This window comes from Nelusetta ayraudi, unplaced genomic scaffold (genome assembly GCF_046127955.1).
Source record: "Nelusetta ayraudi isolate G7.1 ecotype Tasmania unplaced genomic scaffold, CSIRO-AGI_Nayr_v1 ptg000042l, whole genome shotgun sequence".
Classification (NCBI taxonomy): domain Eukaryota; kingdom Metazoa; phylum Chordata; class Actinopteri; order Tetraodontiformes; family Monacanthidae; genus Nelusetta; species Nelusetta ayraudi.
In genome coordinates, this window is record NW_027466092.1 from 15,787,770 (window position 1) to 15,809,568 (window position 21,799).

Here is a 21,799-nt window from a genome sequence, read left to right on the forward strand (position 1 = left end):
CTGGAAAGCCCATTAGATGTGCATATAAAATTCCCCCCGTGATTAATAGATGATGAGGCAGGGTTGGTTGGAGGGTACCACCAACATGTGGCCCGCAAGGCTCCACCTCTGCACTCTCACGTTACACTCCATAAACTTGCCACTCTTTCCCACCTATAGGTTTAAAAAAGGGGGGGGGGGGGTGGGCTGAGGTGGGGATCCAAGGGATGTGGGTGGGTGGGGGGTGGGGGGTGCAGTAGGAGGGCTCACTTGTCAAGAATGCCTTGGAAGAAGTTGTGAAAACAGCCAGGCCGAGGAGGGGAGTGGAGCAGTTTTGCGGATGCAGTCTGCGAGGAGGAGAGGGGTGTGAGTGAGTGAGTGCGTGCGTGCGTGAGTGCGAGAGAGAGAGCACGGAGCCACGCAAAGGAAAAGAAGCGCTCCCGACGACGACGACGACGTCACGCCGAGTGGAGAGAGAGAGAGAGACTGAGAGGGAAGCACGGCGTGGCGGCAGAGCCTCTGTCCTCATGCGTCCCGCGCTGTGGAAGCGTCTCTGAGTTCCTGAGCCGGAGGACGAATCGGAGGAGCCCGCCCGGATTTTTTTTTTTTTTTTTTCCAATCTGAGACGAGCTCCAAGCAGGTCCCCCTGCTCCTCCTTGACAAGCTCCCTAGACCATAAACGAGAGAGCGGTCGATTCCACCGTTTATTCCACCAACCTCCAGCGTCATGGAGCAGCCGGCCAGCAGCTGCATGAGGAGCGCCCACCCCAGCGCTCCCATCTGGGGCTGCATGAGGAGCCCTCACTCGGGGGTCCCCGGGGCCAACCTGCAGTCGCCCTACCAGCAGGCCCCTTTCTCCCTCCACCAGAAGCCCGAGTTCCTGGCCTACACGGACTTCAGCAGCTCCTGCCTGGTGCCCACGCCGCCCCACGCCTCCTACCCCCGCGACGACAGGCCCTACGCGGAGAGCCAGGGGGGCTACCAGAGGGCCGAGTGGCAGTTCAACCCCTGCGAGGCCAGGGCCAGGGCGCCCGAGGCCTGCCCGCAGGTGGTGGCCAATCCCGCTGCGGCGGTGGCGGTGGCGGTGGCAGGCGGAGGAGGAGGGCCCGAGCTGGACGGGTCGGTCGGAGCCGTGGCCGGGTGTCTGGACGGAGGGGAGTACTCGCCGCAGAGCGCAGCGTCGGCCGACTCGGACAAGAAGGGCTCCGGCAAGAGGAAGAGAGAGGCGTCAGGTGAGTGGCTCTGGGAGGGGCGACCGCAGGGAACAGCAGCATCACCGCAGCAGCTGCAGAAGCATGGCAGAGGTGCAGGAATAGAGAGTGCAAAAAGAGTTTGGAAAAGTGTCACATTGGTTGCGCGAAAAGTTGCAAAGTTGTGAGGACGGCATTTTTCCCTCCATTCAGAACTTTGGGAAAAGCTCAGAAGTTGCAGACGCCGGCAGGCTGCGTTCAGTACGGTTCGACAAACTGCTGTTACTTTTTTTGCGCTCACGGACGTGTGCACGGCGAGCAGCAGTTGCATCCTCTCATTGTTCAGATGATTAGTGGGCCGTGTGAAACTTTGATTTGAGCCTCTGTATCCGTTGAAAACACGCGTTCAGGACAATGGCAGAAAAAAAAAGAAAAACAACGAAAAAAAACACAGGGAAAAAGTGAGCAGAGACAGGTGTTAAAAAGGTTATTTGATATGAAAGTAAATTAAGGATTTTTTTTTAAATTTTTTTTGCAATGTAGGTTATTTTCAAATTATTTTAAACTCATCTGCTTTCCTTAAATTGTTTTTTTTTTTTTTTTACTGCAAACCCCACCCAGTTCCAATAGGATGCGATTTATTACCAGAAATCGTCTCACATATACAAACAACATTAGTTCCTGCTATAAGTCGTGAAACAATATATGTGTATGCTTTTGGATTACGGTGGCTGGATCATGTGTCACACCTGGCTAATAGGAGGGGAAAGTAAGTGATACCCGTGACGAAATAAAGTTAGCGTTGAGGGCGCGGGGAAAATGTTTAGATTTAAACAGGATCTAAAGGCGTCCGTGCTGAACACATTCAGCAAACAAAGAACACCTTCAATACGTGGATGACGTTGCATTCCCGTGCGTGATCAGCTCATTTGCGCCCCTTTAAGATATTTTATTTTGGAGAAATAATGGTGCAGCCTGTTGGAAGGAGCACGTTTAGAATAAATCAAACCCAACTTGCAGTGAGACTGACATTTGTGTAAATCCACACATGTTTTTTAGAAAATCTTCTATGGAAAAACTTTGCGGCCACTGTCTGCTGCAGCATTAGAGCGTGGGAGTGCATACCCCCCCTCTGGCTCTCCCCCACCTCCTCCGGCCTCCTCACCCCCTCCTCTCCTTACCTTAGTGTAACCTCCGCTGCCTGCGTTGAAAACATGCCAGACCACGTCTGGTAAAATCACTCTGCCTGCGAGCCCACTTTTTTACATTCTTATCCATTGACATTTTCCTGTCGTTAAGCCGTAACACAATCTCCCAGCGAGTGCGTGCAACATGTCTGACCACGACATTAGCTCTCGGTTAGAGAGGAGGAGACATTCAGACGTGCGCTGACCGGCTGGCTGAGGAGCATATATTAGGAAAATGTCCTGGAGGCAGAGGCATTACAGACTTTGCGCTCTGCTCTGGGTCTGTCTGTGGCTTTTTATTTTACTGATATGAAAAACAAACTTCAGATGTCAAAAAAAAAAAAAAGACTTTGCCTCCAGAGCAAATAAACACACTTGAAAACACTGATTAGATTAGGAAAAAAAAAGACTTTATAAATTGTTATATATGGATTTGTTAGACGCCGAAATATATTTGGTTGCTTTTGTCAATTTGGACAAATAATAATTTAGGATGAGGATTTTTTTTTTTGCAGAAATTTTAAAAACTGAACTGACAGACAGATTTTCCTCATGAATAAATGTAGTTTATTAAAAAAAATAAAAAATAAATAGATATTATTAAATAATACATTTCCGTCTAATAATGTTTTTATATCAACACAATATATATAATAAATAACTTTATGTATAATTTTCAATCTTTATGTAACATATATTTTGTTTATTTTTTCATAATTTTCACTTTTTCACTGAACTCAGAAATTACTAAAAAAAATTATAAAAAAAAAAAGTTGTAAATAAAACTGTTCTCACTGATTTAAAAAGCAGCAGCCACTGCCGCCGCTTCTCTGGGGCTCAAAAGGGTCTGAGTATCTTTGTAGTTGTTTGTCACTAAAGTTGTGTTAATGTGTATGTAGAACACAAAAATGTTAAATTTTTTAGTAAAATAGTAACAAGGACTTTAAAAAAAGGTTCCTGCACGTTTCCATGAAGCCGGTTCTAAAGTGAGTTTTAAACCAGCACCTTCACTTCATTATTGCTTACAAATGAGAGTAGGAGGAGTTTCAGTTGTGTTGTGTGAATGACTCTCTCCTGCTCCGTCCCGGCTCCTCGGTGTTCCCGACACCGACCTCATCCAGTCACCTCTGAAATAATCGCAGCATGTGTTTACTCCAGTCCGGTGCAGATGAGGGAAACAAACTACTTTTTGCGCCAAAATGCACCAAATGTTGTTTGTGTTCGGGCCCCCGCTGGGCTCAGGATCGCTCTCCCCACCCCAGTTTACGGTCTCTGGCTGTGCTGGATATTTATAAGGGGCCTGTTTACTGGGAACCAGTCTGAGGGGCCGGCCAGGTGTTCGGCTGTCGGACCTGCTGTCGGCCAGATCCAACAGGGGCCACAGCCGTGCGTCACTGATCGCACTTCCACAACAATACTAGCAATTCCTTCTGCTCCCCCCCCACCCCCCGACCCCTTTTTTTTTTTTTTTTTTTTTTTTTTTGCATATTCATTTTGCGCACAAATACGGAACCAGCTTCACACACTCACATCCAAGCCAGTCACATCTGGTCCGGTTACTTGAGTCCAGGCCACATTTGGCAGGCACCAGCAACACTTCTCACTTTGACAAATTAGGACCATTTTTTTGTTGAGATTACATCAGCCCCTTGTGTCGCTACCAGCGCACAATCGTTTCCCAACATCTCTCCCAAGCGCAGATTCCACTGATAGTCCAACAACAATCTGCTCTTATTAGGCCGGACGAAGTCTGAGGAGGCTCAGCTGCCTCCGCTGACATCCGCGGAGGAGCCGGAGCAAAAGATCTCGGACGACCACGTTTCCACTAGAGACACTGTCTCCCCGGTGTATTTCTACTGTCATGCAAAGACAAATAAATGTGACGCTCCTGGTCAATGGTCCAGAGGGAAATCACACACGTGCACACACACCCACACACACTTGACTCGGACCTGGACACATCCGCACCTTTGTTCTTTTGTTGGAGGCTTTAACGATGTTCCGCCGCATTCCTCGCCTAACTCAGTCCCTCTGTGGCTGCTGTGGTGGCCCCTGCCCTCACACACGCACGCACACACGCAACCGCACCCACTCACACACACAGATATAAATATATATACACACATATAATGAGAGATGCACATAAAAACGTATGCTTTTCAGCACAAGCAACTGCGGAAAGATTAGCGTGCCGGCTGCAGGTGAGCCGATGTGGTGTGCGGCCTCGGGGTCAGGGTGGTCTCTGTTTACAGTGCACGTTTAGTGTTAAGTGTACGAGGGGCCTCCCATTAAAAAGTCTATGGAGTGCGTGGTTCGTTGGCTAAACAGGCCTGTTCAATGTCCAACTGACAGTCGATTCAAATCAAGGTGTAAAATAGAATCCCTCCTGAAAACGTCTCACTCACTCTCTCTCTCCACGGAGTCGAAGACGCCCAAGTGAGGGATGGGGGGTTGGGGTGGGAGGGGGAATGGGGCTTCATGCGCAACAGAGAGGTCAATCAGCTCTGTGCTTGTGCTCCCCTGCAGACCTCCAGGAGTCCAGCTTCAAGGTGGACTCCAGCTGCAAGGCCCGCAAAGAGCGCACGGCATTCACCAAGGAGCAGCTGCGGGAGCTGGAGGCCGAGTTCACCCACCACAACTACCTGACCCGCCTCCGCCGCTACGAGATCGCCGTCAACCTGGACCTCACCGAGCGGCAGGTACAGCGGCCCCTCCCCCAAACTAGGGCAGGAAAACTGAAGATCAATTTCTATCCACTCCTCAAACTGCCTTTATTCGGTATATCCTGCCTGATATCCTGCAGAGGCAAAGACGGCCAATCGGCATTTTTTTATTTTTTTATTTTTTTTAATCCTTTGTAGATGTGATCACTTTTTTTTTTTTTTTTTTTTTAACTCTTTCTGCAAAACGGGAGACAAAACACACAGATGGTATTTTTAGTTATATGAACTCCCTGATACTCGGATGCACAGGAAAGAAATAAAATCAAAGAAGAAATCCTTCGACAGCCTTCGCTTCATGTGGTTCCGACGTCGTTCCTTCCACTTCGTAATGACAAAGATAGCTCAATCATAATGAGGCTTTTTTATTTCCATATTTTTTCCCCCGTCCGGCCGCTTTAATGAGTGGGTGGCAGCTCCAGACGGGGTGAAATGGGGCGAACATGTGTCCACCCCGCTGGATAAAAAGGCTGCGCCGCCTGTCAGGCTCGCTCGGCCCCGACTCCACCTAATGAGGCGGCGGTGCCACACTGACCACACATACTGCCGCCTGGTCCTCTTCCTAAATCTATTCCCCAGACTTTTGGAACACACACACACACACACACACACACACACACACACACTTGCACAGACGTATTCACACGTCTTATTCTCAGTAGCTCCAGCCTCTTCCATTCCATCCAGCACACTGTGGCTCCTCGTTGTCCTCTCAATCAGTGGCAAATCGCCAGAGGACACTACGATTTTGTGGTGGGAAATTTTTGACGGTCTTCCAAAAGCCTCTTGACCCTCAAGATTCTGAGCTGAGAACAGATTTTATTTTATTTTTTTCTTCCAAATTCCGATTAATAAGCACAGCTCTAATAAAAGTGGAATAAAAAGTATTGAATTATTAGTGCTCTTCCTTAATCCTACAGTTTTAAATGGAGTGTGCTTTAGTAGCTCCCCACCGAAACAGTCTTCATATTACCAGTATATCAACAACCCGCGAATCCACAGCTGCTATTTAAATATATTATTCCTCTGTGCCGCTTAAGTCCAGGAACTATTAAAACGCGTAAAAGTGCACTGGAAGACGGAATATCTTGTGTGTGTTAGTCTGCCGCTGTGATGTACAGCTGAAAAAAGACCCCCTCTGAAAAGTTACATTTCTCTGTGTTTGATTACGTATGTTGTTATATATAGAGTGTTGATTTTCTTTTCTGTTTCCTGCTTCATGGCAAATTTTTTTGCGGATTAAATTAGTCTTTAATAATAAGTTGCTTCTTGTAAAATAAAAAAAAATGGTTTGTAGATTTCATTTTAGATATCATGTCTAAACCTCCACAAAGAAGAACTTCATCGACCAGTATTTCGGTGTAGAATTTGAAACTTAGCCTTAATAGCCTTAATATCAGAAAAAACACAATAATGCTTCAATATTATTTATTTTAATGTAGTTGCTTGAAGATATATGTTTTGAATTTGCTCAAACTCTAAATTACAAGACCTGATGAGTATTTTCAAACATCGTATCTTAATGACGAAATGGACAAAATGATTTTTTTTTTCCAGTAACGCAAATTGAAAGATGAAATAATTTTAGTTTTAGCCAGTCTGCGCTGGACTGGTTTTATCCTGCTAATACTGTAACTGCAAGAGTTGTCAACCACAGACTTGCTGAGCGTGCCGGTCGTCTGAGCTTTTTGTTTATGCCACTACTCTTTGCCCAACACCTAAAGCGTGATACCATCGTCATATAAGCACTCTGCAGTGACACCGACGAGGACAATCCAGACTGCACAGGAGTACTTCCTGTGTAGGCCCACATCCTGATAGTTGACTCCTTTGACCTGCTGTCCATACGATACTCTCTGCCGGTCTTTGTGGAGATTTTTTGGAGCCAGCGGCTGACAAGCAGAGCTCCAAGCGAGGCAAAACAGAGACAATTTATATGGTGCAGTGGGAGATTTGGGATGGATTATTTGTCTGTGATTCTGCTGACCATGTTGTAAATTTTTCTTCTAGAGGAATAAAAAAAGGAAAAATGGAAGAGCAAGAGGAATAGAGTTACAGGTTCACACTAAGTGAAATAAAAGGCAGTAAGATTCTATTTGGAGTTATTTGAAGTGTGCATACTGTGGTAGGCCAGCATTATTGTGAACTTATTTTGCAAAAAGCTGTTAGAATTTTTGTTAGAATTTTTTTCTAGCATATATTAAGCTAAATTGATAGATTAGTTAATTAGTGACCAGTAAAGCAGAGCAGACACACATTTGTAAATTGCACAAATTTTCACATTTTGCCATACGCAGATGACACCTTGTAAAACTCCTCAAATTTGCCGCTCACCAATATCAAGGTTACATTTTTAATTTGACTTGATTAGCATCAGTTGCATCTTCTAATTACATGTCCTGTCTCCACTCCAGGTCAAAGTGTGGTTTCAGAACAGGAGGATGAAGTGGAAGCGAGTTAAGGGAGGACAGTCATCTTCGCCCAACGACTTGGAAAACGATGACGTGGACTCAGCTGCCTCACCCAGCTCTGAGTGAAACACAATGGATGATGATGAGGAAATGCTAACAAGGCTTGGACTGGGGTTTAGCTGGACAACAGCACAAACTTAAAAAAAAAATATTTGCGAGAAGGAATGGGTTGGCCATTCCCCACTTGCAAGAAAGTAGTATCTCCTCGGCTGTTGTAAATAGATCGACGATGTCCACGAAGAACTTTCCACCGCTGGTAGATACTGTGTGATACCATTTGCAGTGACTGTCATGAATCCTGAGAGAGATTGATGACAACATCCAGACTCCAGCTTTAAGGCCAGTGACAGCATGTCACACCAGAATGTGATTGTTTTGGGAAATATTCCCCTTTTGGCTGAAGGAATACAATCACAGCCTGGTCTTCCACGCTTGACCACAGGATCACTGGGAAAATCCACTGCTCAAGTGTAGCCAAATAAGTGCCTCCAAATCTTGTCTTTATTTTTTCAATTATTTCTTTTTTTTTTTTTTTTTTAATATTGTGAGTTTTTTTTGTCTCTATCAATATTTTTTCTATTTCTTTTTGATAATTAATGAATAGTATTGTTAAAAAAGCAGATGTTACCTTGTTCAGCTGATTAAATAAATCATGAGCTGCAAAATCATACCAACTCTTTGCTTTTTTTGTAATAAATCACTCCCGGAGTTATTTTTGAGAAATCATGAAAAGCTTCTAATGTAATTATTAATTATTCATTGTTTTTCTTGTAATTTTGGCTTTTGCTTCGTTTAAAAATGTTTATTTTATTTTATTTTTTAATTTTTTTTAACTATATTCAGAAGAACTTAAACATTAAACAGGAATAATAATTAAGTACCATCTAGCTAGCTTGTGGAGACTAGCGATAAGGTAGAGATGCAACATGGGACAACAGAGATTGCAACAAACAAAATAACAAGATATCCACTATGATACACAAACAGGACTGCATTTGTGTGAACTACAGCTACACACCTGGGTGTATTAGCACACATTTGCGAGCTGTAGCAACAAGTGGTGAAATTTGACTTGCACAGTCCGATGGTGTATTCCACCAAAACATTCAGAGGTGGTATGCAGTATTAGAAAGAAAGAACTGACGTATAGCAGTGCATAGTCAGTCACTGTGCAACTTGTGGATGTTAGCTTACTTAGCTTCACTCCATGTGTTAAGTGACGATCAGGGACTCCTTTGTCACTCAGCGTACACTACTGCACACCATTCTGTACTTCCTAAACGCATGGCCTTTGAATGGGCACGTTAAATTTATTGTTCTGGGACGTTGAGTGTCTTCCACACTCAAACGACAGACCTGAGAATATTGCCTGCACTGGATATTTAATGAAATAATCCAGTGAAATTCCATTATATTTAATATTTGTTCTAAGATATGGTTTGAAATAAATAAATGAATACAATTGGGGTGCAAAAACAAGTCAAGTGGTTGTCATAATCTAAAAAAATATATTTTTTTATTTATGAGACACATTTGTCTATCTAGTAAAGACAGGCACTAACAATTAAAACAGAGCATACAAATATATTCATTAATTTTCCTCATCCGTTCTATAATCATGAAATAAATCACTGTCTACAAAGCCAAGTGTTGTGGAGGTACCTGACTCCACTTAATTACAGCCAACATCCACTTCTCCTTTTCCTCTTCTTCTCAGTTTTTACAACACACACAAATTTCCTGAAAACGTGGCTGTTTTTATTCATTTATTTATTTAATTCATAACTTGTTTTTGCTCCAGTGCTCTTGTGACATCACTTGAGAAATTAGATTTGTTCAGTGTACAATCCTCAAAGTGGACCTGTTCCAAACTGAATGTGGTACCCAAATAATACTCGAGAGATGCTGACATTTGCAAAAAAAAAAAAAAAAAAGCTAAAATTGCGTGGAGTGTCTGAGGCTTCAAGGGCCACAAAGTGTCTATTACCCTAAAGTCACTCTGATGAATTTTACAATTATCTTCATTAACATCTCTCATGGAGGTCGGATATCCCCTCTGTCAGATCGCAATCGGCTCTTAATAACGCCCACCTGGACCTTTTCTGTCGCACCGTAATCCCTTAGGATGTTTTCATAAAGGCGAGCGGTCTCGTTCAGACCCGGTGCAGATCAACCCGATCGCTGTGAGCTGACCTGACAAGCACTGACAGCGCCTTAAGTACATCTGCGTGTGTGATTGTTGGAGTTCATTTGTGCAAAGCATCACTGAGCACAAAGGGCCATTAACCTGACAAGGTGGTGCCGTGCTCCACCAAAAAAAAAAAAAAAACCCGAAAGTATTTGGCCCCCACACATTATTTTTAACGGAAGCATCTGGTTGGGGCCAATTTGATCTCAACCTGAGTGGAACCTGGTCAAAACCCACGCACAGGGGCCCCAAGGACCCCGAGGAAAGAAATAGAGAGTTGGTCTGCTGGCTGACCACTTGCGTATGATGGAAAAGGGAAATAATAGGTGGGTATGGGTGAAAAGACGGCTTCTCAAGTACAGGATGTTGTTGTAGCAGGTAGCCAGTCATCCAATTTCCTGCTTCCCAAAGAAAACAAGAGCCCGAGCCCCCAGACTTACAATGGTGGGCCTATGCTCAGACTCCGGCCAACCAAACAAAGCCCTCAGAGGTTACTGCCCTTTCTGCTGGTCTGCAGGGACCGGAGCTGGCGGGAGGGTGGGATGGTTGTTCCACGCACACACTGAGTCCAGGTCAAGTGTTACTGTACGTCTGACCCCGGCGGGCCCCTGCTGCAGCTGCTGGGGGTGGAAAAACTCCAAGTAGATCCCGTGGCCGCCTCCCCTCCCGCCGCCACCGCCGTCGCCGCACTCAACCCCTATTAGGCTTTATTATTGTATTAGTGGTAATAGTAGTCAAAATAAACCATGTCCAATTGTAATGATAGTATTAATATCAGCAGCGTAAACTCATGAAGCTGGAATGCCGCTCCTGCACCGTAGAGGTTCCTTCTCTAGCCACAGGGGCGGTCAAATTTGTGGATTAGATTTAATTGGCAGTGTTGTGATTGCGGGATGTCGGAGTGAGCCAAAACACCCGAGGAGTGAGAAAATTTGGAGGATTCGCTTTCACGTCTCTCGCCCTGCCAGTAGCTGCGAACACCGTGTTCTTGTTTTGCACGACTTGCAGGACACGTCGACCAGCCGTCCCCAGATGATGGTGGAGGCGTCGGCAACGATCGCCGAAGAGATTTAGGACATGGTGAGTCCTGGCGAGCTGCTCGTCATCTTTGATTGTAAAAGCAGAGAACATTCTTGAAATAACTGCACTGTCTTTAGATGCGAGCGCCTCTGCGGGCAAAGCCATAAGAAAGCATTTGTCAGATCCTCAAAGCAGCCGCTGACTTCACCCTCAGCTGCAGTATTCCTAAATCAGAGGGATTTGCCACTCAGAGGAAAGAATATTCAGCCAAGCAATTTATTTTTGAGCGATTGACGTCAAAATGTTGCGTTTGAGAACCAAGGCTTGGCGCGGTAAAATGTGAACAGCTACATGTCCAGACGTCCTGTTAGGATCCAAGTATTTTAAAAATATTGCACCGTATGATGGTTCTGATTTCAACCCTGTTTCAATATGTCAATATGTGTATTTTCTTCATTATCGAAATAACACAATATCCAAAAATATGACATTCTTGAAGTTATATCTTAAGGGTTTTTAGAAGCAAATTAAGGAAACAATGCAGTGCAAGCAATTGTGTCATTATAACAATTATTGAAGGGCCCAGTAGATTAATTTATTATTCTTATTCAGATGCTACAACAATTATAGATAAATAAGTCACACCATGATAACAGCTATGTAATACATATAAAAAAGAAACAAGAACTTATCAAATTATTTTGAAACAAAATCCAGAATGCCTTTTTATTAATGGAATTTAAGTTGCTACATTCTCCTTTATATATCCAATGTCAATTTAAAAAAATATTTAAAATTACATTTCAGGATTTTATTGTTTAAAATTTCACAGCCTTACAAAGTTACAATTTTAGATAAGCCTCCAATTTCCAATTTCATGGAAGAACGTGCGACACTGGACTGGCTGGTATGTTCAAATTTCTGTGGCTTGTAAATTTAACTTGTAAATTTTGCATTCAAAACACAGAAAAGATTAAATGAAATTCGATCCGTGGCTTCAATTGCTCTAACTGTGTCGCAAATAAAAGGTGGAATGTGAGGCTGTGACGTGGGGCAAGTGTGGCCTCAGTCCATCTACAGTTCATGTTGTCGAGCACTTCACCCCAGCACTGCGTTTATTTTGAAAAGCCGGTGGTTTTCGCTCTTGACTCTTGGCGGGAAACCTCTTGATGGATCGCCGGAGGTGTGAAGGTCAGCCCGACGAGAGGCGAGCACAGAAATGAAAGCACGCTCTTCTCCTACTGGGCCCTGCCCTCTGCAGCCTGACACCCATCTGCACTCTGTTACCGTCGGCTTCTGGGACGGCAGCAAGTTGTTCACATCAAAGGGCCTTTCCACCAGATTTTACATGGAAAGACGCAGATAGAAGCCATGTTTCCATTACATATGTGGCAAATGTTAATTGAGCTTTTGAAAATCTCTGGGAGAGGTTTTCTAATGAACTGAATAAGTGATCTAAGTTTGGTAAGAAAACAAAAGATGGCACGTGGGCAGGTCAACAGGTTCCTCATTTTGTGAATTGTTTCCAACATGAATTGAAGTGATGTTCCTCTCATGGATGAGACATGAGTAGGTCTGCATTTTTCCCCCATTGTTTCACATGTACCTGTAGTTTCCATCAAAGGTATTTTCAAGTTGGAATGACCAAAAACACTGAAACAAACAACCTTTGGTATCAGAAGAAGCTGAAAATGAATTAGGACATTGAGATCTATTCTTCATACTGGATACCATTTCCCATTACATGCATTAACTTTAAGTGGTTTTGCACTGCATTTAAATGGACATTCTCATTTTCCATGAATCCTGTCCATGTTTTAGTGCTAAATTAGAAGAGGTGCTGTTTACTGTGTGGATCAAAACTTTGTGACTGTCTTTACTTACAATTGGCTACTTAGAGCTTGGGCAATTACTACTGGATGTTGTGTACATTTGACTTCCTGTTTGGGGCAGTCTGATCACAAAAGTTTGGAACTGAGAGTGACAGCACCTCAGAATTTACTCAGAGCGTGTCAGGAGTGCAGCAGAGTGCTGTAACACTTGTTTGACACTTCAGAGACGGGTCGCAGCAGAAGCAGTGGAATTTTCTCCGCACAGCCATTTCGTTGCACTAAACATTTTATGTGGAAACTTGGGCTAACACCAGGTATCAGTAGGGGATGCTAGCATGTCCATGTGAATGCATCATGTCTACCTTTGACTTTGGCCAAGAGGAGGACTGACAACGTGGTGCGTTATTGTCTGCGACAGACTTGGTGAAGTTCGACAGAAAAGCTGTCTGCTGTTGATCCTCTTTGCTTTAAATCTGACAGCAAGAATCATGCACACGTTTGTCTCACTTTGCCAAGATAAGCACACACTGGCTTTTGTCATGTACAAACAGACCCATGAGAGACTTTGCCAAGCGAGACCGTTCCCCTGTCTTCCTGTCCTCCGTTCACCAATCTTTCATCCACGCACTCGCAGAGCAGCCTGCAAGACGTGGATGCACATCCTCTCTTTCTTTTCATCCTCATTGTTGTTTTAGGCCACCTGCGAATCCATTTCTCTCTGCCCCTCCGTCTTGTGGGTGTGTTTTCAGCCTCGGACATATGTGCGACAGAAACCCACCAAACGGCAAGAAAGGGAGGAGGAAGTATGTGATCTCTTGCACACATCCTCCCAAGACGGCCGTTGTGCACAAGGAGCGTGTGTTCAGCATGCGTGTCATGCGTGTGAGAGCGTGTTTGCGTGTGTGTGCGTGTCGTGCCTGCGTTAAGGTCTGCGTACCTGCGGGTAAGCGAGGAAGCCTGGCGAGGAAGTCGATGAGTGGGAGTCGGGGCTGGACGATCATGCAAAAGCACCTCTTCTGGTCCTTCCTCCCCCAAGCTGCTCGCCTCTGGTGATTAGTGACTCCTGCTGGAACCGTAAATCCTCAGTTTCCATTGCACAATCTGTCAGGACAGGCCAGAGCTAAGGAGCTGCACAACGTTAAATTATCTGAGACTTCCTACAAAGCCTCCTTTGGACTGGTCCACAGAAGATGCAAGAGAACCGACAAGCCACGGGACTTTGGTCCTGCAGTTCCCCTGCTTGGTACCCCTGACCTACTGCACCCTACCTGGTGACGAACCAGGAACCACAACAGTTGTTTCAATGGCTCTGCACACCATCATGCAGGGAACCGCTCAAAGACACAGTTCATAGCGGGAAGGTAACATAGCAGGCCTCGCTCACCAGATGACCTCAGAGTTAGACCTCATTCATAGATCTGTGGACGTCACCAAAACAAGAAATAGAAAATAGTGATGCGTGGGAAAAAAAATTATGCTTTGGAGTGGAAGGTGTCAGTTCCGCCATTGATGTTAAGCAAAAAAATCTACTATTGCTAGGGGTACGCAGTAACTTTTACAACACACATTTGCAGGTGGACAAAATCTTGCCGCATAACAACAGCATAAACAATTAGTTTCTATTGCATCCACTCAATATTTCTTGCATAATTGGCACACCCTACAAGCTACAAGGGTTTGTATATAGTATACTGTCCCATAGTTAAGTGTAAATTTCTGCTTTCTGTCTTTATAGTGTGCTAGTTCAATGTTAATTTGATTAGTCTGGGCACCATTTAAAAAAAAAAAAGAAAAAAAAGAAAAAAATCCATTCTATTTTTCCAAAAGTTGGCAACTTGAAAAAGCAGAATAAAGACCAAGAAAAATTGGAGTGTGAAATTCCAGTATAGTTAATGTCACAGTGGGACATGTAAAGGTTACAAAGTAGACATATAATTCAAGTCAATCTAAAACATCATAAGCCTTTCAGCAAAACGGTGGACTTTGTCCTCACAGTAAGCTAATCCTACAAAAAGAACATTGAGCTCTCTGAAGGAGCTAACAAGGTTCTCTGTCATACAAAAACCTGACTGAGCCCTTGTGACTGGACCCAGTCGCCCTGGCCTGAAGACCACTGGGGGAAATGGCCCAGGAGGCGATGGCATCAGGGAGCACAGAGATCATCCATCAACACCAAGGCCACCAGAGTTCACTGGGATCAGCTCACTGTTGGAAAGCTGTCAAGGCAGCCAGAAAAGCCAAAACATGGACGAGCCTCCATCATGTGTCTGGCCTCTTCTGCATCTGTGTGGGTCAGTGTGCATTGTAACCAGCCTACAATCCTCAAAGATCTTCATGAAATCAAATTAAAAAGTGTAAGTTCCAATTGGCTTTCACATGTTTTGATAAAACATTTATTCATTCATTTATTTACTTATTAATACTTTTATTTGTAAAGAATGAGGCACCCGATTTCTGACAAGGTCCATCTTCTCTCAGATTATGGGTACGGCTTTAAAATAGCTTTTAGCCTTGGCATGAAATCATAGATTTTAACACTCATGGGCTGATCAGTAAATGTCCAGGTTACCAACCATCAGCCTCACGTTTACTGCCCCCAATAAATTCCAGGGGTTTGGGTTTCCAGAAGAGGTAAAAAAAAAGTTTTAGGCTCAAGATGGCACAGATTTTCAACTACAGGTGTTGCTATAAAAACCATGACCGTGGCCTAATAATTAGGCCGCCTTTATGAGGTAATGACATCAAAAAGGGCATGATGTCAGCGCCACCAGGAGTTCAGAGCTCGTGCTCAAACTGCATGAAGTGTTTGAAGTGAAACAGAGTTTCCATGTATAGTAAATATGGTTCAGACATGAGACCAGTTTGGAAAAGTTGGAGGTACCAGATTCACAAATCTTTTAAGAATATCGGAATTACCGAACATTAAATTCAGTGTGCCGCACCCTCCCAAATAACTTTAATAATTTGTGTCCATGTCTCGCTGGATGTTGTTTACCTTCACGCTAAATTTGAAAAACAGATGCTACAAAATTGTACTGCACATTAAGGTTGTTTCTTCCAAGTTTGCATCTGTATGAGCACGAGTTGCGGAAGCTTGCACACAGCTGTAAGCTTTTAGCATTCATCAGCAGTTAGGTTGTCTCCTTTTTAAGCTCTTAAGTCTTATTTTTCTGTGTCTTAACTCATTTGTTGGATTTTATTTCTTAAGTCTACAATGTGAGAGCAGAATTTAAGAATTGAAAATTGCATTTAGTCTGTTCACCACACTGTTGTGAAAGTAAAAGTGGTTCCAAATCAATCTGAAAACAAATTTTGGTCCTCAGTCACATAACACATCTGTTAGTATCAGTTACTTGTGTGTCGGTGACCACATGCTAAAGCTGCACTCACTCTCAAATGTAACATTTCCCAACCATCTGGCGCGCTTGGCAGAATCTACACAAATATTTGCAAACAGTATTTCATCCAGGTCAGCAGACAATTTCGGGAGAGGCAGATGCAAGCCACACAGTGGGCTCCAGCTCCAACTTGAAAATGTACAGACTACCCGCTTCTCTTCTCGCTGGATTTTTAATGATCTGTGGGGCGACTGGGAGCCAAGAGTGTGACTGCGTTCACCTGTGCCAGCACACTGGACCTGGCCTGTGTCCAAACCAGCTTTGAGCAGAAGCAGAAGTGGGCTCAGAGCCTCGTGAAGCGCAGGTCTTTAAATCTCCTCATCCATCCAGACGTCCACCATCCATCCATCTGTCCCACCACCCTCTCCTCCACCCACACTCCAACTCCCATTGGCCCTTGAGCCCTGGGGCTGAGTAAGGCCGTTGCATGACAATGTGTTTGTGTGCCTTGTGTGTGCGTGTGTGGATATCTGTGTGGGTGTGTTTGCTGGCAACGCATATCTGCAGATATTTGCGTGTGCGTCTATGTGTGTGTGTGTGTGTGTGTGTGTGTGTGTGTGTGCAAAACGTATGGTGTCCAGGAGCCTGGCGTTTGTTATTCTCTCTGCAGTCACACTGTCTTTCATCAGGCACCGTCCTGCAGCCCACAGACTCTCAGTATATGGTTTCATAGTCTGGAGCCTCCGTCTGCTGCAGCACGTGGGTGGATGATTTCTAACACATGGGAACCTTGGGAACCCACGCAAGGCTGGAACAATAGAGGACCTGTCAGTGCTGGGGCACTGGAAGAGAATGAGACGGCGGACGGTGATGATGTCAGAATGATTTGCACCCGCCCACACCTTCTCCAGCCCCTTCGTCCTTCTCAGGCGCTCATCCACAAGTGTGAAAAGCATGCGTGATAGGAATATATCAACAGTAACCAATAGCTTCCTGTTCACATGCATGCTCATGCACAAGGAAGAAGGGGCAATCATTGTGGTGAGTCTGGTCTGAGTCTGGGTAAAATTTAGGTGTCTCCTGCAAACTATAGAGCAACGCAAAATAGCAGCACCATTAGTGGCATGACCGTCAAATTTGAATAAAATGAGAAACATGTTGATATCCAAAAATACTGGGACTGTAATTTGAATGTTCCCAATTAGCAAATCTTAAAGCGCTCACTTACACACCTTAAGTAAGTCTCTCCTCAAAAAAAAGTATGACTTCAAACTTTTGTTGTATCATCATTCCTCAGATTCTTTTTTTATTTTATTTTTTATCATGTATTACTATAATAGATTTAAATAAAACTGAACAACTTGGATTGCATTTATTTTTATACCCTTTGCAGTAAGTTGATACGTTAATTAAATTGAGTTTTAATGAGGTACCTCAAGGCAGTATTATGGTTCCAATACAGTTTTACTTAGTTTTGTTTTAATAGATCTAGCTTCCTATGTAAATGCAAGTATATATAGTATTTTGCTATTTAGTAATTTGATTTGCGCTCACTAAAAATTCAGACATAAGCCCAGCAATATTAAACAGATGTCTAAATTGGTTGCAGCAAATACTTGCCAACATGTCGACACGCCAGATGCAACATAGCAGAGCTGGTAGTCTGGCCGCAGACTTTTGTAGTGTCATTATTCAATCTATTACAACGACATGCTCAAAGAATGGGCAAGGATTTGCTGTACTGTGTTATGCCTGGGCTGACCTCAGGATGCATGCTCCTGGTTTTTCACGGCTGCAAGAACGACTCGTATCCGTCTGTTCAAACAGGCCTTAGTCTATGCCAAATGTAGGCACTTGTATGCAGGTTTATGTCGGCACACTGAGTGTAGAAAATCCCACTCAAATCCATGGGGATTAATCCTCTGAGAGTCGCTGTTATCCAGCTGCAGACCTCTTGCGCACCCAGTGGATAGCAGTCTGACTTCCTGTGACACCTTCACCTCCCTGAAAGTAAGAACCAGCACTTCAGCCCCCACACAGGCATAAAAGGGTCTTATTGCGTTGGCAAATTGGCACCAGCACATGGGTATATATCCGCATGGTTACGTTACTTTATTCCTAGACGTTATTATTCTTTTCGTCGGCACAGCATGCGGGCAAAACCCAACAAGGTTTGTGTTGGACGTTTAGCAAGACGGAAGCCAGTTACTCTATACCCATCTTGTTACATGGGTCTGCTTTTTCCTTCACGTCTTTAATGGGAACCACAAGCACGAGCATTAGATTGTATTTTTTTTTCTCCACTGAGTGGAAGCAGATTCAAAAGCAACATCTAAACCCCAAAGACCTGTCTCATCTGCCGTGGTAAAAACAAAACAGGATACCCAATATGGTTGAAAGTCAAGAAAAGAAGGCAGCTTGTGAGTGAAGTCGCTGACTGTCTGGAGGTTCGGAGTCGGGGAGAGGGAAAACAGTGCAGTTCCCAGCGGTTGTCTGGAGTGCTGTGAGGCCACAGCACACGCCAAGCACGGAGAGTGAGGAAAGCAATCCATCAGTGGAGGAGAGAAGGGGGAGGGGGTGCAACAAGGGGCCAAAGCATAACAATATGCGTGTGTGTGGCCATTGTTGGCTGCCCACGGTCACTGTATGCTGCTGGTAGCCTCCACACCCTCCAATTTGTGTTGTGAGAGTCAAAACCCTCAGATTCTCCCAAGAGAAGTTCAATGGGCAGGACTTGTGGGAGAAATCTTTCCAATCAGCAACAACATGCCTTCCAGTGGGAATATCCCTGTTCAGAGTTAAGTCAATGCTAAGACAGTAGTAGGTTGATTTGATTGTTAATGCTCACAATCATTCATTGATTACATTAAATTGGCAGTAGACAGTAGACAGTAGTAGTAGTAGTAGTAGTGAGCCAATAGAAAAATAGTCTGTATGTATGGAAGTGTGTATTTCTAAAACAAATGGAGGTAATCCAGTGAAAAGGATGACGCCATAGTCTGTCCAGTCACTTTCACAAAAGTTTAATCAACCCTCTGTACAGATGCAGGATGTATAATATGGGAGTATTAGTAAAAGGAAGATTTTTTTTTTTTTTCATGGTCAAATACACATTTCTTACCTCTAGTAGTAAAAAGGTAGCTTTGGGCACAAATATAAAAAAGTGTGAACTATTTTGATTCATGCTCAAAATTTTTAACCTTTCGAGTCTAAAGGCATGTTTCCTTGGGCGTGCCTTGGCTCGGTTTGTAGGCGTTTCCACTAGCGCCTACACCGTTCTAACTGTTGCCATTTTGGTCCCTGCTTCCTTGGGGATCCAAGCGGGCCGAAACGCTACCATAATGGTGACGTAAAGCAACGAGCAGGGCACTGATTGGGTAAGAGTTTTGACGAAAGCCAGATGGGAGTTTTTCATGAAAACTAAAACCGCCATTTTTAAATGCCCTGCATGTGGATTTTTACATTTTCACAAGTAAAAAACTGAAACAATTATGAAACTATGTTATGGGCGGACAAAGAACTGCAGAAATCTTTTGTTCTCGGTGGCTGAAGAAAAAGCTCAAAGAGCGCTTGACGGAGAGACGCGATGTAAAGGTCTTCCTGGTTTCGCTGCTGGTGGTCACAGTACAGCAAAACAGTGTTGGGATAAAAAAAAAAAAATAAAATGCCGAGCGACTGCCAAAGCGTCAATGACCACAACAGTCTGAGCGAAACAAACAGAAAATATGTTGGAGGTTTGTTCAGCCACATGGATTCGATGGACCGCCGATCCGGTGGGCGACAGAAGGCAGACGGTCTTGACTCGGCCGGCGGGCAACTGGAGAATAGTCGGCCACGGCAACATTTAAGAACTTGTATGAGGACTGGGAGTGAACGTATTGTGACCTCAAGCAACTTTAGCTGTAAGACTATTGGCAACGTACAACTGCTGTTTCAAGTAGATAAACTGTTAGCCACCATTTATTGTTCTTGATTAGTACTACAATTTCTATTAACATTTTCCCCCAAAACGAAATTGTGTTGATTTTTTGCATTTTGCCTTGTGCTTCATTGTACTATAAGTAGGCTCCCTGATTGCAGTGGTCGTATTAACGCAACCATCCAAGGGTTTTTATGTTTTTATCACATGCGATCTTTAACGGAAGTTACTGCATTCACTGGAAGTAACAGCCCTCGGCACATGATGTGATTCTAGTCCTGGTAAACTGACAGGTTGTTATGCCAATCAACAGGCTATCTGAGCCCTAACCTAAACAGCTCTGGGATTGCCCCTTGTTTGTCTGATTGTTTACTCTGGGTGAGGATGACTGCCTCCCTGCTGACAGCAACACGAGTCATTGCTGCCGCCATCTGTGGACACGGGTCAGTGTTGACTTGTCCAAACAGATCCATTCACAAGGAGTCAGCGAGGCCCAGCACTCACACAAACATGTCAATATAGAAATTTACAACCAGTCACCAGTTCACGTGAGAATCTCAGTGGTTGCATTTTGACCCATTTGAAAAAAAGCATCTATATAAGAGAGTGACACTGTCCTTTGTGTATGCTGTCAGAAGCTTGTTGGCTGGCAAGAGACTGCCTGCCTTTGTGATACTATACTGATACTAAGATCTCAGACTAAGAACACAGGCTGCAGCGTGAGTTGGATAAAAATAACCTAGTAAGAACCTGAGTTTGTGTGATTGCTTCTGTACCTAATGGCAGTGACCTCAATTGTGTGTACTATGTTTATCAACTAAGCTCTTCCGCAGAACAATCTACATCAATCCAAATTCTAATAAAAACACAGTTCTCATGCTTTCTCCCTTGAGACTGTGGCCCAGACAAGCGTTTTCCTTGCATCGTAATCTCAGAACATTCTCGGTTTGTCGGGGTGACAAGGCTGCCACACATTGATAGCCTTGAAGAAAATGTGTTTTGGGACGAAATAAGAAATCCATCCGAGGAAGTTTCTGAGAATGTATGTACATTTTGTAGTTGCAGCTTTGAATTAATCTCTGCGGGTCTCAACACTTCCTACTGTCAGACTGGCCGATTGCAACGGCGATTTAACACCACATCAAATGGAGTGGCAAACAAACCAAAGGCCTGCTACGAACTCGGGCGCCAGCTGGTACGCGACCAGCGGCCTCTATCCTTTCCCCTCTTAATCCTGTTCCACAGCCGACCGGAACTCTCACGGAGGTTCCCCTCAAAGCCCCTCCCCTCGGCGCGGCACCTGGTGGAGCCGGCGGGCCAGAAGTGCCGCCTCGCTGCGATACATCATCATCACCAGCCCTTCATAACGCCCGCGCTATCCAGTTTCATCCAGTTCATCCGTCCAGTTTTCCGATGGGCCGACCTGCCACGGGTCTGTGCACACAAACACTGGCCGACAGGAAAGCTAGCCTTACACCCATTACACTGGAGTTAGCCTCCGTCTGCGGGGTAAGTCTCGTGACGGCTGCTCTGGCTGTAAACCAATTCCTGCCAGGCTATCGCCTTTCAGCCCTGCGGTCCCTGAGTTATTACAGTGCGGCTGTTCGCAGCAGGGCCGGCCCAGTGTGGACCGGGGCGGCCCGGCCACATGGCTCTGTTGTCCCAACCCACCCACCCCCCCGCCCTCCTCCAGCGCCCCCCGGCCTGACCCCTTTCACTCCCCTAACAGTGTGTGGAGGAGATCTTCCGCCGCAGGTGTCTCAAACTTTCTTCTCCTCCGTTCTCCTGTCAATCCCGCTCCTCGTTGACGAGAGCCTTAATTCCCTGTTCTCGCGCTGCTCCACTGCCTCTCACGCATGTCTGTTTCTCCGGCGCACACAAGGCGGCCCAGATTGTTCTCATTTATTCTGGTTGGTTTGGGAGGCTCGCTATCTCTCCGCAGAACCCCAAATCTT

General features: G+C 44.7%; 1 protein-coding gene across 1 annotated transcript; it reads left to right on the forward strand.

Moving 5' to 3' along the window:
- Positions 1 to 295: 295 nt before the first annotated feature.
- Positions 296 to 8,232, forward strand: meox1 (mesenchyme homeobox 1). Its single transcript, XM_076034869.1, has 3 exons — positions 296 to 1,211; positions 4,883 to 5,055; positions 7,491 to 8,232. Exons 1-3 carry the CDS (start codon positions 707 to 709, stop codon positions 7,611 to 7,613), a joined length of 801 nt encoding a protein of 266 aa, XP_075890984.1. The 5' UTR covers positions 296 to 706; the 3' UTR covers positions 7,614 to 8,232.
- Positions 8,233 to 21,799: the final 13,567 nt, after the last annotated feature.